Raw genomic sequence first — 27808 nt, 5'->3', positions numbered from 1 at the left:
TGCTCTGGATCTGCATTCTGTTCCCCATTGGGACTGTAGTACTCCCTGGAGTCCTATTCTAATTGCTTTGAGCCCTGACAACCGCCTCCTCTCTACTCCCACCAGGTTGGACCAAGTTCTCCATACTCCCAGTCACGAAAGAGGGCTTGTTTCAATCCAGAGAGAACATAGACATGGCTGTCCTTACTCAAGTATCACCACTGCTTTACCTGCTTACCTGAACTTCACCCCCTTCCTCCCTTCTACCCTTACAGTCAGATGTCTAGGATATCAAAGGCGGCCTAGAATAGATACAATTTTCTTGAATGTTCTTGGACGTTGTAATGTGACTGCTGGCACACTCCTCCAACCCCAAGGTGACCAGTTTTCCTTACTCTATAAAGACACCCTGTTCCTAGCTAACCTTGCCACCTCAGTTAGCTCAGTACTCCTTGGCTATACCCATTGAGTTTTCTAGCATCCGACTTTGGGTGCTTATGATAAAATGTTAGTTCTTTCCATTTTACAGTTTTTCATGATGAAAAAAAGTTTCTTTACAATTTAAAATATGGACCTTACTATTTATTTCCATTAATTCCCAAGAGAAGTAATTAATCAATTTTGAAGTTTACTTTGGGTGAAAATACTTCGTAAGACTATTCCCTGATAGCTATTCTGCCAGATGGTTAACTAACAAAGGAAAAACTGCACAAATAGATGTTTCTACCAGAAGGACTTTCTCTGGAACAAACATCTCCTAAAAACATCCCTCACTCTTTTTGTTTCATTTAATAAAACAATGAAATATTTAGTGCAACCAGGAAACAGGCTTTTTTGGACTATTCTCTATGGATGGTTCAGAGAATATTCTTCTGTTAGATGAAAGAATATAGACATACTACAGCATAAAATACAATATATGGAGTTAAAGTTGACAATAAGGAAATCTAGAGTTAAAAGAAGTATTACCTTAGGGTCATGTATTCCAGAAAGCTCTTCATAGATCTTCTCACCTACCATGACAGCAGCCAAATTCGCCGTGTATGTAGAAAGGCAAAACATACAGAAAATGGCCCAAAGGTTCATCAGAAACCTTCCAGTCCAGCATTTTGGGGGTTTGATGGCTGCTGTTCTACCAAACAAGAGGGCATAACAGACATTCAAGGCTGAAGAGAAGGAGAAAACTTTACTTCTATTCCGCCCCTTGGGAGTCATACCAAAGGGGCTCTTCCATTCATAGAGAGTGAGGAAGATGGCAGTGATGTGCAGAGCCACAAAAATCCCCAGCCACATTGTCCAATGGAGTGGCCACATGAAGGCTCCAATGGGAGCTGCTGTGTCTCGGGTCCTCACTAAGATGCCCAAGCTGGTGGAGAAGAAAGGACTGGTGAAATCTATCACCTGGCTTCGTGCAGTATTGATGCTGAAGGAAGTGACTGCCATGTGGGCTGACCCACTGAGGAGTTCACCCACCAGCCCAGTCCAGTGCCCATTTTTCCAGGCTCCATATTTGCCATCCCCAACAATATAGAGATCAAAGTCAAAGTTCATGTCTTCTGCTAGCTTTTCCAGCAGATCAATGCAATATCCATAGCAGCACTTCTTGAATTTGATGGGCACTGTATCATTACTGCTATGAAGGCTGCTAAAAAGGCTGTCCAATATGGAAGAATCATTAGTCATGGGGTCTAGACAGAGTTGGCCAGCAGGGCACAAGCCTTCATCATCTACCTCCCGTGTGAAGACAAATGGATGCTCGATCAAAGTAACCACTCGCAAGTGTAGCTTACTTGGGTGTTGGAAGTGGGTTTTGTGCCTCTGGGCTTGCTCTGGCCATATTCCATAGTCCATGATAATCTTCCCCTGCTGCCAGCTGCCCAAGCGTGTCCACATTGGCTTTCCCAGGGGGTCATGTTGCAGATTCCAGATGAAAAAGTTGTTTTCTGAGCTGATGATAGTGGAACCTTTTACTTTGATGGAACCACTGAGGCCTCTGAAAGTGGTGTTGGCTAGAAACCTGGCAAAGAGGAGCAAAGGCAAAAAGTGAGGAAGAGAGGTGAGGCCAAAGTCCGGAAGCAGTGCTCATCTTTTCTTCTCTGTCTTAATAAGAAGAAACTCTATTTTTTTTCAAAAGGCACTGCCTATAATTACTTTAGGAATTAATAAGCTGGACTCTTTCTAGGACAAGAGTCCTATTTCATTGAGCAAATGAGATCTCATCCTCAGGTTCTAACACCTGGGCTGGGTGCTTGACTTGTGGTCTTACTCCAAATCTTTATTCCTAGTTAAGGAATGTGTTAATTGTTTTCTGTTGTAAATGGTTAATTATATATTCTCACAAATTTCCAAGCTATGAAGGTTCTCAGCATCTTTAACATGTCTCATTTCTACTGCTCACCACATTCAATTGCAAATAAATCAGCTCAATAAATATATTATCTTTGGTGCAAGGAATAAGTTATAATACATATGTATATACTTTTATAATTGCTTAAAATTATATTCATAATTCTAGAAAATAGCCAAATCTTGTTATCAGTGTTTCTCCTTTTAGCATGGAAACAATCAACATGTCTGTCCCCATGAGGCCAGTCTAAGCTGCATGTTGGATACCATCCATGGAATAAAGAAAAAGATGATAAATAGACTTGCAGTTCCCAGGACAGCCTCAGGCTAACCTCCCTCTAAGTCATTAGAGAAAAACAATTGGCTCTGGCTCTAGAGAGAGCTTCTGCCAGAAGTCAAAGAAAGGAAAATTAGCAACTGAATGATATACTGATTCCTAACCCTGGGAAGCAGGGCACTGTCAGTATATGTTCTGCTATGGACAAGGCAGGGAAATGCTTGGTCAGTCTCTGTCTTTCTTGAGTTTGGGAAGATAAGACAGTAAGAGGTAACATATGAGCTTGAGGCACCTCTGTACTCTTAATTATGGCCTTGTGTCAGAATAAAAGCCCACACTTTGACATCAAACACTCCTGTGTTAGAATATTGGTCCACCCACCTTCTAGTATTGTCTTGGACACAAATTTACTGAACTCTAAGCTTCAGTTTTGTCATCAGCAAAATGGGGGAGGTAATTACATTTTTATTTTTAAATTATTTCTACTGCAAGGGTTAGAAATAATGCATGTGAAGTATATACCACACCTTTTGACATAGAACAGATGTTCCAGATATGGTAACTATTATTTAATGTCATTCAAATTTTTTCAATCAAGGCTGTCCCAGGTCACTTTTCCTAGTCTTTTAATAGAACTTTTCTAGTTGGAGGCACAAAGTACTGCATTATGATAAACTCATAGAGGGTACTCAAGACTTATTTCAAATTAAAAGAAATTAAATTGAAATGTGGACTGTAACATAGAAGATTTTTATGAGGAGTTGGATGATACAGAATGTGTTTCTTCGTGAAACACATTCATCCATTGCTTGCCACAAACATTACTCTGTAATTTATAAATGCAAATACCAGTAGTAAGAAGTTGTGCTGCCACAGAAGAAACATAGAAAAATCAGAAAGTGTGAAGAATATACTAATTTTCGTTAGAGATATAAATGTAAATCACATTTGAAGATGCTACTGTCACTAAATGCAATGAAACTGCTCATTTTGGTAGATTGCGTATAATAGTAATTATTCATGTTAGCTCTCCCCAGTGGGACTCTACCACTTAAAATGAATTCTATTTAGCAACAAGTAGTGAAGTCTCAGTTATCTTAGACTTTCAAACAGTTTTCTGCTTCTTTAGGGAAGTAGGGAACCAAATCATTAAAATATACAGATTAATCAACTGATAATTACCTAGGTACTATAATAGAAGGGTGATTACAACTGTGTTTCTGATGAGCAATTTACTGTTAGATTTGTTAAGACACACACACACACACACACACACACACACACACACACACACACTGACATAGCCTAGGGAATAAAACAGTTATTAGTAAATAGGTTAATTTTATTTGGTCAATTTAGTGATCAGGAAAGTAAAGTTAAAGTTGTAGAAAGAGAAGCCCTTCATTATTTTAAGAATAGTTGGGGCTTAATGATTATAGACTTTTAACTGGATGGACCTACGAAGGACTACCACTGAGTAAATATATACTTAAATCATCTCAGAAAAGGGGTCTTCAGGAATCTTTTAGAGATTATATAACTCCCTCATTACAGTAAAACCTATTCCTCATTATCGATGTTAAATAGCATTCAACATGGCCATGACTAAAGAACAATGCTCAGTTGTCTTTGAGGCACTCATCTATCACAGAAAGACATATCAATCAGGATCTAAATGTCTTTCATTTTCCCAGATTGGAAAATCCAGTGTTTGTTTCACTATGCAGTTGGCACCAAGAAATTGGGTGTCAGAGAATCCCCATTAATGATGGATTATTTCTATTTTATTTTCAGTTTTACAGAGAGGATAAATTAAAATAATCTCATTAATAGCTTTAGTTATTGTCACCTTCACTATGTATTCTTTGTAATGGAATGACAATGCATAGCCAAGTTTGAATATTCACTATGTTAGTTAAAAGATTACAGTGTTGAAATCTTGCTTTTGCTTGAAGTGATTTCTACCATGTTCCTTTTTATCTTGCCCTGGACTCTTCTTGGATGAACAAGAAAAAGGAAAATCAGGAATAATTTTATTGGCAAGATAAACTGATACAAATACCAGGCACTGTTCTTAGTATGAGTTATAGAGATGAAAGACACACTCATTGTTCTCAAGGAGCTCAAAGTCTAGTGATGGGGAGAAAGAAAAGCGAACAGGCAATTCTAAACCAGTGTAAATAAGCATCCTGATGGAGGTAGAATTGGGTGCCATTGGAACAGAAAGCAAGGGCACCCACACTCTAGGGGTGACAAGGAAGGCTTCTGAGAGGAGCAGGTGCAAGAGCTGAGTCTTGAAGAAGGAATTACAGTTAACCAGGAAGAGAAGCTGGGGCTTGATGCTGTCAACACAGGGAGATGCATGTGCAAAAGCCAGAGACAGAGCGAGCAAGCTGCATGATGGTAAGTGGTGAGAAATAAGGCTGGAGATGAGGGTGGGAAATGAGTTACAAAAGGACTGAGGCCACGATGAAGCTAATGGAGAGCCATCGAGAGAATTTTTCTGGGGAGGGACAGGATCATCAGATTTGATTTTAGAACAATTTTGTTTTCCTGCTAGCTATAGAGGAAATGGTTTGGAAGGAGAAGGTGGCTGAGCACAGTTTCAGCTGTGAGGAATAATGCTCCTTTCTGCCTCTTGCTTCCTCTCTTCCTCTCTCTCTGCCTGTTTCACAAGGGCCTTAAGGTGACAAGGGCTAAGGTAATAACAGAAGTGGAGAAGATGGCAAAATCAAGAGATACATAGTTTCAAAAAGAAAAGTAGTGATTTTGAGAGGGTCAAATGCACATGATTGCATTTAATTCACAAACTGTATTAAGAATGTGTAAAACTCGGCTTGATGGAAGGTCATATAAATAAGACCTGGAGTATTTAAGTTGATTATCAGCTAAATGTAAGCCCACAGAGCACTGTGGGAAAAAAAAAGAGAGAAAAGTAATCTTAAATTCTTTTAATAGTAATTTAGAGCCTGGGTCACAGGGACCAATAATAATACCACTACATTCTGTGCTGATCATACTACTGCTCCAGCCTAGCTATGAATTCTCAATAAATCTTCCAGTTCAAATATGATGAGGAAGGGTAGGAGGTGGAAAATTTAACAAGGGGTGGTAAGTATAACAATCTGATTGGAGAGCAGAGTAGAAACATATTCAGGTTGCAACTGAACTCTAGAGGCTTTGCATGTCCATTTTGCGAGACTAGATTTTATTTAACAGGAAAAGGGGAGCCATGAAGATTTCGAAGTAGAGTAGTGACGTAACCATAAGTCTGCATTGGTAAAACTGCTCTGGCAACAGGTACAATGTGTCCATAGGAAGGAAGAGATAGTGACCAGGAGACCACTTAGAAGACTAGTACAATAGTTCTGTCATGGTATGATAAGGGTCTGAATCACACTCCATGAGTGAGAATCTGGTTTAGCACTGTGCCTTGTGCATAGTGAGTGTTTAACAAAGCAGTTCAGGTATACATCTTTCTTATCAGCAGATCTCCCAAGATACCACTCTGCTTGAAAGAATAAAGGTCATTGGTTAATCTGCATGGAGGTAACTTATTACTTCAGTAAAATTCCCAATTATGTCACTAATTAAGAATATGTGTTGATTTGAATAGGAGCTGAGATAAAATCTGAACTTTTCAAATTATGTAAAAAATGTTTTTGAGACAGTTCACAAATATAAGCAAGATCAGTGTTTAATGTATTTAATATATTTTAGAAGCCACATTTGCACACGAAACTTGACTTACTAATTAAAAGATTTTCTTATTCATTAAAATAAATGAACAAAGATATTAACAAAACATCACCCAATCAATCATTTATTCATTCCATAATACTCACTTTTGCCAGGCACTATTCCAGATTCTGGGGGATATAGTAGTGAACAAAAGAGACAAAAATCTATGTAGCTTTTAGTCTATCGAGGGAACAGAATAAATATGATAACTAGGGAATATGAATGGGATGTTAGTGCTAAGTGCAAAGGAGAAAAAATAAAGCAGAGTAAGGAGATAAGATGTGTCAGGGTTGGTGGCAGTAGGGTGGAATTTTAGATTAGAGAGGCCAGGAGAAGGTGATATTTGAGTAAAGGGCTGAAGAAAGGGAAGGAGCTGACCAAGAGGATATCTGGGTAAAGAGCATTCCCTGTATAGGGAGCAAGGAGTCCAATGTCCTTGAGTGTGACGGTACCGGGTATGTTTGAGAAATAGTTAAGGGAGGGAGGGGCAGGAGAGTTAAAGATGAGGTCAGAAAAAACTTATGGGGAGTGGGAGGTGGGGAAAATAGGATTTTGTAGGTCCCTGTAAGGACTTTGTTTCTTCTCTACGTGAGATGGAAAGCCACTGGTAGGTTTTGAGCAGAGAAGTGATAAGATATGACCTACATTTTAACAGGCTCGTCTCAGTGTTGTGTTGAGATGGACTACAGAGAGACAAGAGCAGAAGCAGAAAGACCAGTTAGGAGGCTGTTTCAAACACCAGACAAAAGTTGATGATGGTTTAGACTGAGGTAGTAGCAGTGGAGGTGAGAAGAATTAGTTGGATCTTGATAAATTTTGAAGCTGCAACTGACAGGATTTGCTGATGGCTCATATAGTTGCTAGGAAAAGGAAACATAAGGATGACACCAAAGTTTTTGCCCTGAGCAATTGGAAGGATGGAGTTGCCATTAATTAAGATAAAGAAAACTGTAGAAGAATCAGGTTGTGAGGTGGGTGAGAACCACCAGGAGTACAGTTTTGCTAATGTTAAGTTTGAGATAATTCATAGATATCTAAATGGAGTTGTCAAGTAGGTAGGTGGTGATCTTCCAGAGTTCAGGAAGTAGGTCTGGACTGGAGGTACAATTTGGGAGCCAAAAGTCTATATATGGTATTTAAGGAGATCACAATGGTAATTGTAGATGAGAAGAAGTTCAAGGAATGAGTCCAGGGCACTTCAACATTTGGAGGTGGTGCAGGTGAGGAAGAACTAGCAAAGGAAACTGAGAAGTAACCAGAGACATAAAGCGGGCTGTGTTGTGTTCTAGAAGCCAAGTGAAAAAGATATTTCAAGGAGGGGACACTGATCAGCTGTGTCAATGCTTCTAACAGCTCAAATGCAATGAGGACTGAGAACTGACTGGTCGCCTTAGAAACATGTAGGCCACTGGTGACTTCATGAGAGTAATTTCAGTGAAGTATTGGAGCCTAATGTTTCAAGGGAAAATGGAAAGAGAGAAACTGGAGGTAACTCTTTAGAGAGTTATGCTATAAAGAGGAGAAAAATGGAATAGTGGTGGAGAGGAAAAATTAAGTACATATATAAATATAAGTATATATATATGTGCAGGCTTTTATGATGATGGGAATGATCTAGTAAAAATAGAAAAATTGTGGATGTAGGATAGAAGAGAGAGAATTCCTGGGACAGTTCCCTTGAGGGCCAAAAGGGATTGTGTTCTAAGGTGCAAGAGGGCGTGATGCTCTTTGCTGTGACAAAAGAGGAGTATGGACATGAGAGAAGGCAGAGAGAATACAGGGTCCAGAGGCAAGTAGGTGGGTGGATATGGACAAGAGAGCTTGTGGAAGTTCTCTCTTGATTGCTTCAACTCATTTAGGGCATTTAAAAGGTAAATTATAGAGCTCATTATACTCTCCCCCTTATAATTCATTTGAGAGAAGGTTTATTGTATTACTCTCAAAATGAGACCGAAGACACTCTTAAAAATGCAGAAAGCAAATAACTTTCATAAGAAATGTATTAGATCAATTCCAACTAAAATGTTTAGTGTTTTGTTTTCCCACTTGAGTTTGCAAGAGTAAGTTGTAAAACTACCTGGGCCTGCCACTTTCTAAAAAATTGTAATTTTTCAATCACTTTTTCAATCTCTTCTATTAAACTTTCTATTTCTCTGGGTCCATCTTGGCGAATGATATCCTCCTAAGAATTTGTTGCTATAGAACTGTATATAATATCATTTATACTAATCTTAGGATTTCTTCTAATTACTTAATTTGGGTTTTGTTAATTCCTTCTTTCTAGATCTCCTCCCACCTCTCTCTTTTCTGGGTTTTTGGAAGAGGAAATATTTGTGTTCGTATATTCTTTAATAATAGAATGTTAACTGCAGTATTTATCTTAATTTATTGGCTTAATTACATATTCATGTATTATTTTTACTTTTTAAAAACTTGCTCTAAAATTTACTAAAGTTAAATTAAAATCTCCTACTGTAAATAATGTTGCCATGTTCTTAAAGATTTTAAGACCTGTTGCCCCTGATTTTTCTTCTTATTCAGCATATAAAGTTTTACTAATCTTATGTTTTTATATTCATTATAAATTTGTTATCTTTTCTTGTCTTGAACTAGTTCTATCATAATCCCGTTGTTTCCAGTCTTCATTTTGGAGATGTATGAATCTACCTTTGTGTTGTCTAAATGCATCATCATCCTATGTGTCTTCTTCCATGCCCAGTTGTTTATAAGTCATATATTTATTTCTACTTTGATCTTTTTTTCACGCATCAGCTTGTCTCTTTGCATGTCTATTGCTCTCATTTGTTTTTCATTTCTTTTAAAATTGCCCTCTTATCTTTGCTTTTTTCTCCTGTTATAGTTGCCTTCCATTAACTATATCTGTATCTGGGAATATCTGTTTTGCTCTATAAATCCTTAAAATTTATTTTTCCCTTTGGGGAAAATTGTATCTCCAGTCCAGACCTCCTTCCTGAACTCTGGAAGATCACCACCTACCTACTTGACAACTCCATTTAGATATCTATGAATTATCTCAAACTTAACATTAGCAAAATTGAATTCCTGGTGGTTCTCACCCACCTCACAACCTGATTCTTCTACAGTTTTCTTTATCTTAATTAATGGCAACTCCATCCTTCCAATTGCTCAGGGCAAAAACTTTGATGTCATCCTTATGTTTCCTTTTCCTAGCAACCACCTAATTGCGGCCAATTAACTCCATCTTTGACTTTTTAGACTGTAAGATCCTCAACGGCATGGATTTTGACATTCTCCACATTCTGAGAGCAGTCTCTTCCATACAGTTCCTGTGAGGAATGAACAAATCCTCCCTTTCCCACTGCTCTGCTTCATAACACTGCAGGCTGTCCAGCTGAGACTTCAGCGTTCATCTAAGCATCTATCACACTGAGTCATCTTAGGATCTTAGGCACAACACGGTACCTGGACAGGATAACTGCTCAGTGATGTTTGTGGGATAAATGCAATTAAACACATGTTTTCTGCTCAAATGAGACATGGGTCTCTTCAAGAGCACTTCCTCACATTGCCAGAAGAATGGGACTCAATCAGCCAGGAAGTATTGATATTGTAATTGTAATTTATAGATTATTCAGAGCATTAAAATTCCAGTACATTTCTCCCTGAACAATGGAGAGTATCAAAAATAGAAATTAGTTCTATGGGAAACCTCTCTGACGATAAGGAATTTAATAGGAATTGGAAATTGCTAAATTTCAATCTTTAAAGCAGAGGGCCCCACATTGTAACCATTGACTATATCCTCTTTTAAAACAACTTACAAAGCTCATCTTTTAAAATAGATTTCCTTCAGCTAATGAACAAACAGCAATTTAGTAACATATTAAATGTACATACGTACACACATGGACCATTGGGGTCTGTTTTGCCAATAAGTGAAACTATAGAGTGGAAGGAGAGCTCTTGTCCTTCTTGACTTTTTTCCCAAGAGGAGAAAAATATCAATACTAATCTTTGTGATTGAGTCATGTTCGAATATACTTCTTGGGCTGTGTGTGTGATGTGATGGGATCACTAAGTCAAAAAGTCAGACACATAGACATAGTGCTCTATTTTTCTGCTTTCATGTGGCACAACTGGCAAGCTGGTACTTCTTTTCTTTCTGTGTTTTTCTCCCACAGTAGTTAGATCTGTTCCATATTCTTAGGTTGTTTTCCTTTCCTTTCATTTTTTGATATAAACCTTGACTTCTCTCCACAATTATGGCCTGTGCCCATCCCTTGGACGGCTCCTCTTGCTTTGTGTAATATCCCACCTTAATTCCTTCTAGCTCTCTAGATCTGGCTCCAGCACTAGTCCAGGTGATGATATCCCTTCCCTTAGCATAGCCCTGTCAATGGGACACTATGTAGTATTTGCCACTGGAAGTTGAAGTGGCCCCGGGATAGATCTAGAATTAAGAGTACCTCTTTTTTTGACATAGTTCCAAATTTTATAGTAGATGCATACAAAGTAAAAAGTATTCAACAAAGAATATAATCACAATTTCCACTCAGGCAAGGAGAAGCTTGGAAGTTCTCCTAATGTGGGAAATGTCCACAGTTTAAAACCTGCTGGAAGCTAGATTAAGCAAATTTAAGCTGTATTCTTCAAAACAGGGTCCTGAGGGAATACACATCTTTCACTGTTCCTTATTTGAGGCCCCCATGACTTAAAGAAGATTTTTGACACAGCTCTTGGCATGACTTAAGTGACATAGAGGGATGGGCAAATTCAAAGTATTTAGCCAAATTAGTCCAGTGACAGGAGTTCTTACTGGAAACATCTGGAAACACAGACCTTAACTGTTGTCCTTAAGATTCATGACACCAAAGCATGTGTTTTCTAGAAGTACTGACTCCGTGGTAGCCTTGCAGAGAAAGTTAACTTAGGAGTAACAGCTGGACACACTAGGTCACCCCACAGCAATGGGTTCTCCTTGGGGACCCAAGGAACCAGTGTTAACATCATCCAACCCCTGGCTTTCAGGTTCAATGCAACTGCATTTCTTTTGAGTACATGTTGAAACACACAGGCTAACTAGTTTGGCTCAGTAGAGGTCTTTAGGACAAGAACACTTATACATGGGTAATCGCACCTCCTGATTTATATAGCTTTTGGCTGAAAGAATATGAATGACAAAGTAATGGGATCCCAGTTAAGGAAAGTTTATATTAATTCTGAAAGAGCCTGCAACTTGGATTTAGACAGTTTAAACCTTCCCCTATAAAGTACTAACTGAATGACCTTAGGCATACCACTTAACTTTTCAAGGTAGGAATCCTTATAGTTAAGGAAATAAAATTTTCTAGAGATTAAATAACTTTGGCAGGGTCACAATGCCAGTAAATTATTGTAAAGGTGAATGGGAATACCCCAGATTAGAATTATATCATGCCACCTCAGGTTCTCTTGGAACTCTTCTACTATCCAGCAATGAGACCAGGAACATCATCAATTTATACCTTGGGACTTTTGAATGGGTATTTGTTTTAGTCTTTTTTTTCTGAAGCTTCCTAGTGCCTCATAATACATGGCACATATATGTTCTGGATAATACATGCAGAATCAATAAATAAAGCAACATTTACTATTAATGAAAGGCCAGTGAATCTTGGTATTGCTTGACCATGTAAGCATAAAGATGAACATAGCCTGGAGGGGAAAGAGTCTCTCTAGCACATTGAACCATTTTTCAAGGACAACTGAGAAGGGGGCCTAACAATGCCAGCTAATGCCAGAGGATAATCACTAGTAGAATGGGTGTTGTCTCAGTGAGGAATGATAACCAAACTGCTAGGTCAAAAAAAATGGATAAAAAATATGGATAAGTGGAGGAGCATATTGTCTCTCGCTGAAAGAACAAAAGAAGGGGGTTGTAAGCTTCCTGGGAGCAGGGCCCCTGTTTCCTATTCTTTGTGTCTCCAGCATTAGCTAAGGTCCTAGCCTAATATTAGTAAGCTTCAACATATGTTTGTGGATGAATAAATGAATTAATCACTGCCCACCTGATACAGAACTGAAGTGCAGAAGCTATTCCAAGAAGAAAGGCAAGATTCCATAGCCTTCTGAGAAGCTAAAATAACTATCAGGACTATGATTAATTAGCTAAAGGGTCAGGGACTTCTTAGGCCAAGGGGAACAAGGTGTCTATCGATGTCTAGGGTCTTGGAATTATTAAAGGAAGGATAACTGCCTTTGACCAGGCTATGAATAACTCAAGGGGCTCTTTCTCCAGAAACATAGATTCATTACAACCCAGGGCCTTCAGATAAGCATGGGCAAATCCTAACCCTAAGAACAGCAGGGAAGTCCTCAAACTCCTATTCATTTTCAACAGAGTCTGGTGTTTAGAATGAGGTAAGGGAGTAAATGTGTGCAAAGCTAAAACAGATTTGGAGAAATAAAAACAATTTTTTATATCTTAATGGTTTTTTAAAAATTACTTGCAAGGATTTTATGCTGTATTACTTTATTTGGTTAATTTGTTACAGGATTATGATTTTATAAATATGTCATGCCTAATGTTCTGCCATTCAAGTGACATCCAGACTGCATATAAAATGCATACTGCTTAGCTTGGCATAAAAGCTCTGTGTGGCATGCTATCAAATTAACAACTTTTCCAGAATCATGTCAGATTCTCTTCATATGCAGTGTACACGCCAACTGTACTAAATTTCTTTCAGAGCTTGGTAAATTTGCATATGCCATTTTCTGTGCCTGTGAGGAAATGTTTGCTCCAAACCAGAAAACTCCTATTCATTTATCAAGATCCAATTCCAGTATTTCTTCCTCATCATCAACTCTCTGAGAAGAGTTAATTATTTCCTTCTCTGTGTATTTGAACATATTTCTATTTTTAAGAATAACGTATCCCTTTGTTTTATAACCATTTACTTACTTTTCAACCTCATGCACTAGGCTGTCAGCTCCAAAATGGCAGGATGCAACTCTTCATTTTGTCTGCCTCACCCTAGTTCAACAAATAGTCACTGACTGCACAGAAACACCTTTGCACGTGTATTTGTGAAGTTACTGCCAAATAATATATCAGATATCATTGCTTCAAAGTAATTAACATTTAATAAAACAACTTGCAAATAAATTGTTAAAGATCACAGTATGAACTTGGCCCCCAAGTGGTTTTGTCTACATTTAGTTATGATGGATGTTTGCTCTGGCATGTGGGGACCCAGGAGGAATTAAATCCTTTTTACCTGTTATTACGTCTATGTAGTCTGCCATGAGAAATGATTTTTTTCTAGTCTAAAGGCCTATGCTGAAAAAGCCACATTTTTGGTGATTTCATTAACATTTTAAAATGTTAACAATTCTGTCAGCCTAAACTGAAAATGACTGTGTGAGAAATGAAAGCTTGCATAACTCTGACACTCGATATTCATGGCTCATTATCCTCACGACTTTCATTATGCAGTGAGGAAGTAGGGTCAGCCTCACAAAATTTAGGAATAATTAAGAAAATTACTATATGGAGATGTGACTTATGGACTGAGAATAACGAACTTTCTAAAAAGACTGTATTCAACAAAATAAATAAGGATGATGAAAAATCCACAGATGTTTTATAGCTTAAGGCAGCTTTTCAGTTATTCATTATAAAGACTCCTTGAAGGCTTTTGCTCACTTTCCTTGACCCTTTCCTGAACACTTTGAAACTTTCTCTTTGACTGTATTCCTCAGGGAGTTTAAGAAGTCCTAGGCATATTTCCTGAAGTTCTTTAAGTTCATTCTCAAACACATCCACGGAGATGAAAATATTGTTGCTGACCTGTATACACTGTGAATTGCTTCCAGGCTCCAAACCTCACACTCTTCTTTCACAACTTTCGAAGTTTGTGGAATAATCATGTGGAAATAGCCACAAGGGCAGAGGTTATCTGCTAACCTAACATTCTATCAAAAAAAAAAAAAAAAAAGGAAAAGAAAACCGGATGGTATCTAGGTAAGTTAAAAAAACTCTGTTTTTAATTTAGACAAAATTTTATTTATTAACCACCCATTATTCTTCTAGAACAACAGATGGTGTAGGATGTAAATATAATATAAAATATCCTTTTCTTTCTACGTTAATTTCAATAAATGGCTATTAAGTAGCTGCTATATGCCAGGCATTAAACTAAGTTCAATAGTGTCTCCACTTAATAGAATTTATATTTTAGTTCAGAAGTCAGACACACAGACAAATAATGATGATGGAATAGACTAAGTAACATCATATAATTTCATGTACAAAGTGCCATGGGATCTTTATAGAAGGAGGCACATAACTTTAATATAAATTAAATTTTGAGGAGGCAGAAAGATCAGTTTGATCTTGATAAAATGAACCCCTAAAGTATATACAACCCAAGTCAACAAATATTTCTCTCTGTAGCTTCTAAACATTTTTAGAATCCAAACAGAATTATTTTTCTTGTGCTCTCCATTTTATATGAGACAGAAAGACATTAAAAAATTTAATATAGTTTTCACAAGTGGTTTTTCCTGTCTATTGTTTAAGATTGTCCTTCCAAAATAATGACTATTTGACATTATAACTAAAGGCTTTGCTTATATTTTTGTTATGAAGGAGGATGTTTCTCATCCCAGATAAAATCCTGAGCCTCTGTGAAGTGCTAGTTGAAAAACAGTAGATTAGGACTTCCCTGGTGGCGCAGTGGTTAAGGATCTGCCTGCCAGTGCAGGGGACACGGGTTCGAGCCCTGGTCTGGGAAGATCCCACATGCCGCGGAGCAACTGAGCCCGTGCACCACAACTACTGAGCCCGCGTGCCACCACTATGAAGCCGGCGCACCCTAGAACCCATGCTCCGCAACAAGAGAAGCCAGCACAATGAGAAGCCCGCACACCACAACAAAGAGCAACCCCCGCTCGCCACAACTAGAGAAAGCCCGTGCACAGCAACGAAGACCCAATGCAGCCAAAAAAAAAAAGATTAAAAAAAAAACTAGATTAGTTCTGGATAGTGGCTATAAAATAAAACATGCGTAGACCTTACTTTTTTTTCATAGACTTTAATCTTGAGGAAATTCAAATACATTATGGAAAAAATGGAAAGTTCATTTGATGATAGGACATCTAATTTTATCATTTATAGATTCTTAATATTTGAGATATTTTATTTTATTAACATTCTTTAAGGAGTGTGTAGGCTGTGCTTAAACTCTGCCATATATATGGCATTTAGCATGTTGCCTTGCGCATAGTAGGTGCTCAATCCATACATGTGAAATTAAATGTAAAATGCTTGGCACCTTCTGATCTTTCCTCAAACGTTCATGTCTTTTAAAAGGCAAAACACCATGAGGTTACCTTGTGCTCCTCAACACAGTCAGATGTCCCTGTTCCAAGAGGACTTCCTAAAATGGGGCCAGACTATAGCTAAGCCTTCATCTCGGAAACAGCAATAATTCTCTGATTTGGCCTCTCTGACTGTAGGTGCTCCATTTCAGGAAAAAATCTAGGCCCCTGTAAAATATCCTTTAAGGATTTCTCCTTTTTCCAGGGATCATGAAAACCATGTCTATAGGATGAATTATTCTTTAACTTAAACAGGCTTTTTCATTCTAGATTCTGAACCAGATTGAGGAACTGGAAAAGAAAGGTATACATTTTACTCTTGTGGAACTCTTAGTTCTATCTATCTATCTATCTATCTATCTACTTACCTATCATCTACCATCTACCTATCACAACTCTTCCATGGATAGTAGGATCTACTGTTATATCTTTTTTACATAAATGGGTATAGGACATAGAAAACTAAGGCTCAGAGAAGTTAAATCACTTGAGCAAGTCATGCAAAGCTAAAATTCAAGCATAGGGAGTCTGGCTCCAGGGTCTATGTCTTTAGTCACTTCTCTATTCTGCCTTATTCATCATAGCCTGGGAGTAGAGAGAAAAGTCTATCTCCAGCGTGACTAATTTTTTCTCTGTATAGATTTAGAGAGATTTGTCCAAGTCTGTTGATATAGGAAAGAGTGAGCAGGGATGGAAACATTTGTTGTGCATCTACTATGAGCTGAGCAGTGTTAGGTACTTTTCATATAGAATTTTGTGGTGTCTTTATTACAATATATCAAGCTATTTAATATTATCTTAGTTTACTAATTAGAAAACTGAGGCTCAGAGTTTTTAAATAGCTTGCCAAGAACACATAGCTAGTATGGGACTAAGCCAGGATTTAAAAGTGGGACTGAGGATTCCCCACTATATGCCATGTGCTTTCTGCAAATGGGATAGATAGGGAGATTTTACTTCCTATCACAGCCCTATGATTGGGGATGTAAACCAGGTCTTGCATCCTACCTTGATAAATATTGTCCTGAAGTGAGATTTGCAGTTTCCACATCCATGCAGTTCATCGTGCTGGGAATGAGAGCAAGTTCTGGCTGGATCATGGTGGCTGTGGCCACAGCTCTTGCGACCAGTTCCATGGCATCTTGTACATAGTACTCAAAGACAGACTGTGTTGTTTTTCCATGAGCAATGAGCCCTAAGGGCAGACCTTCTGTCCTCAGTTGCTCAACATTCTGGGAATCCCCCAGCACCCAACGAAGCTCAGGGGGTGCTACCCCAAACTGGGTGGTAATTTCGAAAATCCGCCGGATACTTTCCATGTCGCAGCCAAACATCACCATTGTGGGCGTACTGTTCTTAACGCTCTCAAGCTGGACCTGGAGGAAGCTCAAGAGGTCCTCAGTGGAGGAGAGGTTGATGGTGATGTTGATGATAGAGCCCAGGTGGAACTTGGAATTATTCTGGGTAAGGACGAGGAAGTTGGTGATGTTCCAGTCTTCCTGGCACAGCAACAAGCTAAAATTGTACCAGTTGTTCATGGTCAGGATTGAGACAGTGACATCAGCATCAGAACTTAATGAATTTTCTAAACTCAGTTGGAGGTGAAGGGGATTCTGTATTTAAAGATATGAAAAAGAAGAATTAGAAAGTAATGGCCAAAGATTATAATATAGGGTACTTTTGCTTTCTTATGAGGCTTTATCTTTTATTTTTCCCTATGATATTCAAGTGCCTCTAGGATAAAATTCCCATAATTTTGAAAGCTATGTTTCCTGTCTAACGGAATTGATTCCTTACAACTGATTTCCTTATAATTTTTGCTCAAAGTACCAGAGGGCAGATGATTCTTGGTGTAAACGTCAGGGGTGACACAACTATACATTTAGTCTTAAATTTTTATCAGGCTTGTCTACTTCCTACAGACAGTCTCCTTTAGGCATCCCATTTCTAACTATCCCTCTTCTTAACTCATTTGTTCAATTTTCCTGTCAGGTGAAATAATTGAAAGAAATTACTTTTGCTTTCCTTTAAAACTACTAGTAGAAAAATCTTAAAACAGTGCAGGTGCTTGTATTAAGGATGGTGTGGAAAAAGGATGCATCATAGTTTCCCAAACTTCTAGCCCCTGAGGAAGGCACATTTAATATATGTGGTGCTATATTTGAATGTTTATGTTCCCCAAAATTCATATGTTGAAATCCTAATCCCCAATGTGATGGTATGAGGTGATGGGGCCTTTGGGAAGTAATTAGGTCATGAGGGCAGAACCCTCATGAATGAGATTAATGTCCGAGAGGCTCAAAAGAATTCCCTTACCCCTTCCACAATATGAGGACACAGTGAGAAGCTGGCAGTCTGCCACCATGCTGGGACCCTGATTTTGAACTTCTAGCCTCCAGAATTGTGAGAAATGAAACTCTGTTTTTTACAAGCTACCCAGTCTGTGTTACAGCAGCCTAAATACACCAATACATATGGAATAATTAACAATATACTCATAAAAATTAAATACATAGTCTAAAATTGAAGGTTTGATTGCATTTCTGTATCTACTGAGACTGGATTCTTGCTGTGAAAGGTGAAATGTGTGCCATTTAAACGCATTTATGTAACTTCCACCACAATTTCATCTACTTATAGAACTCACCAACTCAATGAAATAAAAGTATCTTATTTGAAAAATCACAGACTATTAATCATATAGATGAAGTAGAAATAGTCCTCTAATGAATGAATCTGTTAATTGTTCTTCCTGAGAGCAGACATTTGACATATTTATCCTTTAACACTGACATCCTGAGGATGGTTAGCACAATGCTTTACACAAGGTAGTGTACAATAGACACAGTCCAAATTGAACTAAATATGGTCCCATTTTGGAGCTATTAGACTATTGAACAATTTTTGAGAACTTGCCAAACATTCAGGTCAATAACATGAGGAGGGCTTTCTCAGTAAAATTTCATGCCCTTGTACAAAAGGAAAGAAGTATGGCCTTCCTTTATCTACCAAAAAGTGTATAACAAGAAATAGAGTTTGAGCTGAACTTTTAATTCTTTGAAGGGTTAAAAGGATTCTGATATGTGTAGAATAAGGAGTAAGGATTCCAAAGGAATTTATGGGAGAAAAACTATGACCAAACGCAGTAAATGAGAGTAATCATAATGGTAAGTAGGAGGGAGTCTTAAAATTTATTTTGATAACTTGACTTTTGTCCTTCCAAATTAAGCTTTTGAGCAGGACTTGTAAGGATAAAACCTTACAAGCTTTTGGAGGATCATCTATGGGCAGCATTCAAAAGGGAGAGGGAAAATAAGCCTTCTAAGATTTTGATTAGGTGCTAAGGGTTTAAACTGGAAGCCAGTGTTGGTAATGATAGGAAGAGTGATTAAAAAAAAGGTTTTTTTAAAATTAAAATTTACTGACAAGGTCAGATGTAAGAAGCAAAAAGAGAAAGGTATCAAAAAACCAGGAGGTAAGTAGTTCCTGTTTCTAGGCTTGGGATGCCATATAAGATAAAGGACCAGAAGCTTCATTTCCTCACTCTACTACTGATGAATATAAATTGCTCCAGAGAGTTCTTTGTGTCCTCCTCTTTTAACTTTCTTCCTTTCCTTCTTCCTTTTTATATCCTCCTGTGCCTTCACCCTCTTCCAGAATCAATGAGCAATGGAAGGCAAGCTATACATTTAGCTGGCAGGAACAAATTATTCCCAACTGTTTTCTTGGCCTCAGTTCCCTATCCTGTTGCCAGTTTTCTTTCTAAAACATAAATATGACCGTATCATTCTTCTGCACCATAACCTCTGAATCACCCATAGGACAAATTTCAAACTTCACCTCTAACACTCCAAACATGTACCCCAAGACAGGTCATAGTGGACAATTTATTTTTCTTGTGTCAGAGTGAGCATTTTCACATCTACACAAATTTTATATGCTGAATTCTCCACCTGTGAATGTACTTGCCTATATTCATATTCATCCCTAAGAACTCAACTCTTGCATGCAGATTTCCAGAAACTAGCTTACGTTCCACTTACTACTGTTTCTGCTGCTGAGCTTTTTTTCTCACAGTATTTTGGCCCTTTTGATTTCCTGCAGTGGTGAACTGGGTTTTTGTTTGACTGCTCCTCTGACTGTTGCCCGAGCAGAATTAATCGTCTCATGTCTGTGTCAGGGTGTCATTTTGTTCATCCCTCTTATTACAGCACCCTTCATACTGTAAGTTAGTTATTTGGTTAAGTGTTTATCTCTCACACTAGACTGGAAGCTCCTTTAGGATAAGGACCATATCTCAATCATCTCTTCTAACACAGTTATTAGTTAACCAGAGATAGTATTTATCAACTGGAATTTTCTTTTGTCCATCCTGGGCTATGATCATAATCTTGTCACTGAAAGACTGAGAAGAAAACCATTTCCAGCAGAGCTGTATGTCCCAATATTTTGCCCCCAGTGGGGACAAAGGCCCATCTATCCACTTCCTACAGAGAGATTCATTAAATCAGTATGTGAGGATCATGTTCTAATGGAGGCAGAGATGAAAATATTCTCCTCTTGCTAAATAGGGAAGTTAAATTAGCTAATCACATTGAGCATTCAGCACCAGAGAGACAAATGCATTTGGCATGAGAGAGTGACAGAGGAGTAAAATGAAAGCCCCTCCCCATGGATTATGTGATCCGTATAATCACACTCATCCCTACAAACAATTCTGGTAAGAAAGTCTAGATGTGGAAGTTAATCCTTACATGAATTTAAGGAACACAATTCTTCAAATAAATATTTATTAAATAATAGTTTAGAAACATCTAGTGATATTGTATTTATCTGGCAGCCTCAGAAGCAAAATCTCCTAATTTCTCTCCATATAATAATCAAGGGAAAGGTGCGTGTGCGTGTGTGTGCGTGACACACACACACACATATGAAAACTTGTAACAAAAAATTCAAGCCTTGTGATTAAACACTTCGTGGGCTCCACTTTGCAAAACAATCTTTTGTCCTTCCTCAGTACCAGCTGTGCCCAAAACCTTTAAGCCATAAGCTCTAGCAATTTGGCATGCTGCTATTCCAACCCCTCCACTAGCCCCATGAACCAGAACACTTTCTCCAGCTTTCACACGGGCACTGTGAAGCAGAGCTCGATAAGCAGTAAAATACGGGATCCCGATGGCAGCTCCTTGTTTAAAGTCCAGTTTTTCTGGCAGTGTGTAAACAGTGTGATCGGCTGCCAGAGCGTACTCTGCGTAGCCCCCAGAGATTGTGCTGGTAGTGAAAACTCTGTCACCTTTCTTGAAAGCTAATTACATTGATAAAATTAAGAAATCTGTTGGTGAAAAAGGAGTTGATGTGATTATTGAAATGCTAGCAAATGTAAATCTTAGCAACGATTTGAATCTTTTGTCACGTGGAGGACGAGTAATAGTTGTTGGCAGCAGGGGTCCTATTGAAATAAACCCACGGGACACCATGGCAAAGGAATCTAGAATAATAGGAGTTGCTCTCTATTCATCCACCAAGGAGGAATTTCAGCAGTTTGCAGCAGCCCTTCAAGCTGGAATGGAAATTGGTTGGTTGAGACCAGTAATAGGTCCCCAGTATCCATTGGAGAAGGTGGCCCAGGCTCATGAAGATATCATTCATAGCAGTGGGGCTACTGGAAAAATGATTCTTCTCTTAAAATGATTAATCCTTCCACAGATTTCCTGCGTAATTAAAGGTTTCTTACCTCAGTTTTACATACAATACATTTGCTTTAATTAGCATTCATTTGATTCAGTGAGTTTCTTATATTAAAAAAAAAGATTTATCTTTAGCGATCATAGAAAAAAAAAAAAAAATTCAAGCCTAATAGTAAAACTTTCATCAAAATCTGGGACAAAAATTAAACAAGACCTATCAAATGAAACTGAGAATCAAAATCTATGTCTGACAGATAGTTTGCTGTTTGCAGAAGAACAACCCAAGGCCTGAAGGAAGGTATAATTTAAAAAAAAATTTCTACATTGTTTATCTCCTAAATCAGAGATCCAATAACAAAACAACTTGAGTCAGGAAGCCTCTCTCAACCATGCTGACAGTAAAAACTGCTTCATAAGTGCATTCAATTTATATAAATTAAAATATACAGGCTCAGTAGGAGGAGGTAGGGGGAGAGAAAAATGAAGTTAAGTAGTACTGATAATTCTAATTATCCTAAGTGAGTGTATTCTTTATTACCTATGACTATTATATATAGGTATTATGTATTGTAATAAATACATGTTATTACACACAGTTATATACCCAAAATCATATATGCCAAATTAAATAGGTAATTTTTAAAAACTGAAGTATAGTTAATGTACAACATTATGTCAATTTCAGGTGTGCAACAGTGATTTGACATTCAAATATATTATGAAATGATCACCATAATAAGTCTGGTAACCATCTGTCACCATTCAAAATTATTACAGTATTATTGACTACTATATTCCTTAAGCTGTCTAATACTTCCTCATAAGTTATTTATTTTATAACTGGTAGTTTGTATCTCTTAGTCTCTTTCACCTATTTCATCCAACCTCCGCCCCAACCTCTGGCAACCACCAGTTCTCTTTAGCTATGTCTGTTTCTGCTTTGTTTTTGTATGTTGATTCGTTTTGTTTTTTAGATTCCACATATAAGTGAAACCATATGGTACTTGTCTTTCTCTGTCTGACTTACTTCACTTAGCGTAATACCCTCTAGACCCATCCATGTTGTCACAAGTGGCAAGATTTCATCCTTTTTTATGGCTGAGTAATATTCCATTGTGTGTGTGTGTGTGTGTGTGTGTGTGTGTGTGTGTATCACACATCTGCTTTATCCACTCATCTTTTGATGGACACTTAGGTCGTTTCTATGTTTTCACTAACTTAAGGACTTTTCTAATGTAATTTTCCTATACTTTGAATTGAGTCTTTATTTCTAAGCAAGATAACATGCCACTCCACTTCATTGAGTTTTAGGGTTTTATTCCCATCATAATCTGCTTCTACATTATTTGGGGGCTGACATTCCCAAAAGTATGGGCCAGAAGTGTGGATGGGAAATGGCCATGTTGAAATGCACTGATGGAATGAAATCTCAACAAGTCAAGTGCAGAGCTGGAAGGAGAGAGGAGTTGCTAAGACAGCAGTGCAGTTGCCAGTGTCAGAGAATTGCAGAAGTGTCAGAGGTTTATTCAATTGTGTAAGGGAAGATTGCTTTAGCTGTTATGGAGCACAGTGGATTTACAACTAGTAAAAGATTAAAATTCCACAGAAACAAAAACCAGGCAAGAAGGGTAAGAAAATGTGGAAAAATAAAAAGATAGAGGGGCCGTGCCTTAAGAGATATTAGAACACAACAGAAAATGCAATTTTTATATAACCATAATAATTAAAACAGGTAAGTATTAACAAAAGGATTAACAGGTAAATAAATAGAACAGATATTAATGCACATTAAGAAGTACACTGATTTAATATACTATATTAATATATTGAATACTATACACTGAAAATTATAAAGGAATACAGAGGAAACACATATGAAGTTAGGAGTTGAGAAAATAGATTATTTGGGAAAATAAATATCATTTAAAGTCCTAGTTCTACCATATATTAAAAATAAATTCCAGGCCATTTAAGAGTTAAAAGTACAATGTCAAATCATTAAAAGTTAGAGCAAATAGGTAAATGTGTCAGAAGTCACAATGATAAAGAGAAATACATTAAATAATACAATATGCTTTATTTCCAGCATTAAACACCTCTCATAAACAAACAAACAAAAAAATAAAGGAACATGAGAAACAAAAGAATATTTGCAACATATTTGACAGAGTTAATGGTCACAAAATTTAAAGAACATTTACTAATCAATCAGGAAATAGAACCCTTGACTGAGCATTCATTCAATCAAGAAAATTAATTTTAAGCTCCTACTGTGAGCCATACTCTCTGTAAAAAATTTCCTGTTGTCTATACAGTGGGTGAGAGATAGACAATTTACAGATAAGTAGACAAACACTTAGTATAATTATAAATTATGGAAATTACTGTAAATGAAACTAATAGCGTGTAGCAAGACTAGGAAAGGGGAAAGAGTATCCCAGGAAAAGTGTAATAATTATGATTAGTAGGGTAGGTGGATGCACGTATTTGCACTGTATAAGCACTCTCTAATTGGGACTTTAGAAAAAATAAGGGATGTGTATAAAAATGATTAATCACTATATATAGGTAAACACAAATATTGATTTTTTAAAAAATACACATTTAACTAAAAATGTAGTTTCATTTTGACCATCCATTCCTCTTTGACTAGGTACAATCTTCCCAGTCCCAGACAAATGGTTGGAGCCACTACCTGCTTCTACATTCCCTCTGCTTGATTCTTTTAATTTTATTTATTTATTTATTTACTTACTTACTTATTTATTTATTTATTTATTTATTCTTGGCTGCGTTGGGTCTTCGTTGCTGCGCGCGGGCTTTCTCTAGTTGTGGTGAGCGGGGGCTACTCTTTGTTACGGTGCGCAGGCTTCTTATTGTGGTGGCTTCTCTTGTTGCGGAGCTCGGGCTCTAGGCGTGTGGGCTTCAGTAGCTGTGGCACATGGGCTCAGTAGTTGTGGCTTGTGGGCACAAGAGCGCAGGCTCAGTAGCTGTGGCGCAGGGGCTTAGTTGCTCCGCAGCATGTGGGATCTTCCCGGACCAGGGCTCGAACCCATGTCCCCTGCATTGTCAGGTGGGTTCTTAACCACTGTGCCACCAGGGAGGTCCCCTGTGCTTGATTCTTTACCCTCCCCTTTTGCAGTGTCTTCAGTGTTCTTGCTCAAATCCTAAACTGTCCCTTCTGGCTGGACCACTGTCTTCAGTCAGCTGAGCTTTTCTCTCCTTTTGTGGGACAGTAAGTATTGTGCTTAGGACTTAGTAGTCCCAGCAACCTATCCTTAGCTTCTGGCTCCATCATTTACAAGCCATGTGGCTTTCAACAAGTCACTCAGTGTCTCTGAGTCATAAATTTCTCATCTCTAAAATGAGGAAGATACTACCTCCTACCTTACAGAATCATTTAGAGAATTAAATGTGAGAATGTGATAATGCATGGAAAGTAACTGGCCCAGAGTGAAGGCCCAGTAAGTAATAGTTGTTACAGTTTTCTTAGAGTTAAGTCATTGTGTTGGACATGCCTGCTAAAGTGACTACAATACAATTTTTTTCTTTGCTATTGCTCTTTTTCCTTTCTCTTTTCTATTTTCACCCAATGGTCCCTGCAATAAGTATCTTTTACAAATACCAATTATACCAACTCCTTAGCAGGAAAAGAGCAACTCCATCTCAGGATGGGAGCCGCTATTTATTTGGAAGACATCATATTCACAGCAGAGCACACCCCCCCCCCCATAAAAAATCCCCAAAGCAAAAAACTTCTTTCTTTGGTAACTAGCTCCAGTGTGACATCACGAGTTAAGGAATTTTGGGTGCCAGTTGTTGGAGATCCCCCATCAATCTTTGTTCTTCCCAAGAGCACAGATTCAGCTATTTTGGGGATCAGTAAGTTTCAAAAACAGGATTCATTGCAGCAACGAGCTTGTCAGATGCTTTGAGATATTCCCTGACAGAAGAAAAGAGGTAATGAGGTTGGGTTTGCTTTAAGAGAGGAGAAAAGATGAAATTCTCTCAGCTCTTTCCTGGGCAAGCAAACCCATTTAGTTTTGACTTCTAGGCCAAAGCTCAGAAAGCTCAAGTGAGCATAATATTTCCGCTACTTTTAATGGAGATGAAATTCCCTTCTATTCCTAAGTCTGATGATTGCTAAAGGTGTTCAAGGGGCTCAGAACTGCTTCCTACACTGCTATCGCTTCTCCTCAGCCAAGGAGGCTGCAGGAGGTTTGCTGTTTCTCATTACTGCACAGCTCATTTGACCTATATTATATAGAAGTCTTTTTCTTTCTGAAAATTAAAGCTTATTCCTTTAGAAGCCCAGGCTTTTAAATAAATTAACTGTTTTTGTGGTTGCATTAGGGATTCAGGCAAACATAAGGCATAGTCCCTGCCCAGAAATTGTAATCTAATAATAATAATAATAATAATAATACAAATGAAAAGCTAATACCAATGGCCCTAGTGCTTTTTGCATATTGTCTCATTTTATCCTCACAATGACCTCATGAGGCGATTACGATGATTAGCCTCCTTTAACAGATGACAAAAATGAGGCTCAGAAAGAGTGAGTAATTTCCCCAAGGTTGCACAGCTACTGAGAAATAGAGCCTGGGTCCAAAATCCAAGTTTGTAAGACGTGAAAGCCTGTGCTTTGGGCCAGTACTCTATACTGCTCCCTCCACTTGGTAAGAATAAAATGTGCATTAGAGTCTTGACATTTGTAGATTTAAAATTTATAGCTCCAGTTATTTGCAAGTAATCCTAAAAGCCCATGGAATCAAGTCCCTTTTAAGATGTGTCATGGTATGGGTTAGAATGACATGCCCTGTGCGGCTGGCACACGGGAGCCAGTGAGGGGGGCCAAGCCCGCTGCTCAGCATGCACAGGGCTTCTCAGCCGTTTTCTTCCCTCATCCTCCCATTTGTAGCAACTCTTGTGAAACAAGACTTGTGTTTCTTCAATAATGACAATTTAACAAAGAAAGCCAGTGGTATAATTAATGACATCAGTTTTGTGTTTGGTAAAATAAGAAAGTTTGGAGAAGGTCACTTAAGTTTTTCATTTAGATTCTACTGAACTTCATGGACGAAACTATAATCTAGAATGGTGTTTGACTATTATGTATGGGACTGTCAACAAAGATCTTAGGACATATCCCTCAGGATTTTTGAGTGATATATGAAGCAATATATAAGAGAGTAGTAGAATACAAGGAATGCTTCAGAAGGCAGGATTATGGATACATGGTACAGTTGGCATAATACTGCCAATCATGCTGGGTGTGGTCTATTTCACTGCAGCAGTTTGAGGAAAGCTGGTCTTCCCTCCTGGAAATAGAGCAGACACCGGTAGACTGGCTCAGTTTTAGGAGGAAGTATTGGTACAGATACACTCTCTTCAACAACAACTGGCTGATGGATTCATCCAACAAAGCAAGTGTTGAAAGGCTATTATATGTCAGGCCATGGGTACAGAGATGCATGTCTTCAGGCAGAGGAATGAGCAGACACATGCATGCAGTGGGTACTCTTTGAACCAACTCAGTCCTTTTTCACCTTAGGCCGATTTCCAGAAAGAGAAGTCAGGGGCATAGCAGGTCAGCTTGTGGCAATCACTCAAGCTTCCTGTGCTGGGCTTTCGATCACGTATTTTTTCCCATTCTAGATCCATCTAATTATCGATACTCAACTCTTTCATCTATGTTCCACCCACTTCTACCTTTTGTTGTGGATGGTTATACTTTGTTTCTCTCACCTGACCTTTGGTAATCTTGAAAGCCTTTAGCTGCCACTCACTCTCTGAGCTCTGTCCTCTCAGCCCATGCATACAAGATATACCCTGCCCAGGTACAATTTCTGGGGCTTAAAACTGTCACCAGTATACCTGGGGAGGGGGAGGACTTTGTTTAAAAGGATGTGGCTACATAAGATATGTAGTCATATGGTGCTCAAGAGAGCAGTCAGTACAGGCAAAATGGCCCAGTGTAGGAAAAGGTGAACCAGGGACAGGGAGTCACTGGAAATGTGGCCATTTGACATCAGGAAAGACTAGTAGCAGGCAACAAGGTCCAAAACCTTGGTTTGGGGTTCAGTAGGTCACTGCAACTCCCAGGGGAGCCCAGAGGAGAGAATACTTTGGCTCTATTTGGAGTAACTCAGACCTTTGTTTGAATTGTGGCTCTGCCATTTACCAGTTCTGTGTGGTAGACTTTATGAAAATCATTTAGCCTCGTGGAGCTTCACTTTACTTTTCTGTGCAATGAAAATGATACCACCTACCTTGCAAAGTTTGTGAGTATTAAATAACATAATATATATAAAACATCAGCACACAGAAAACAGTAAGCGGTAACTTATAATAATGATGCTGTTGCTGATGAGGTTAGGAATATTATACTAAGAGAACTGAAGTATAAGGGCTAGACTGGTGGTTCATTCAG

General features: G+C 38.2%; 1 protein-coding gene across 1 annotated transcript in view; it reads right to left on the bottom strand.

Moving 5' to 3' along the window:
• Window positions 1-27808, bottom strand: part of GRIN3A (glutamate ionotropic receptor NMDA type subunit 3A) — a 165086-nt gene that overhangs the window by 84124 nt on the left and 53154 nt on the right. The window contains exons 2-3 of the mRNA XM_061201087.1: window positions 16697-17301; window positions 949-1996 (exon numbers count right to left, since the gene is read on the bottom strand). Coding sequence (XP_061057070.1) covers window positions 949-1996; window positions 16697-17301 — 1653 coding nt within the window. The remainder of the gene's footprint in view (window positions 1-948; window positions 1997-16696; window positions 17302-27808) is intronic.

This window comes from Eubalaena glacialis, chromosome 9 (assembly GCF_028564815.1).
Source record: "Eubalaena glacialis isolate mEubGla1 chromosome 9, mEubGla1.1.hap2.+ XY, whole genome shotgun sequence".
NCBI classification, from domain to species: domain Eukaryota; kingdom Metazoa; phylum Chordata; class Mammalia; order Artiodactyla; family Balaenidae; genus Eubalaena; species Eubalaena glacialis.
This window is presented reverse-complemented; position numbering and strand designations above follow the sequence as displayed.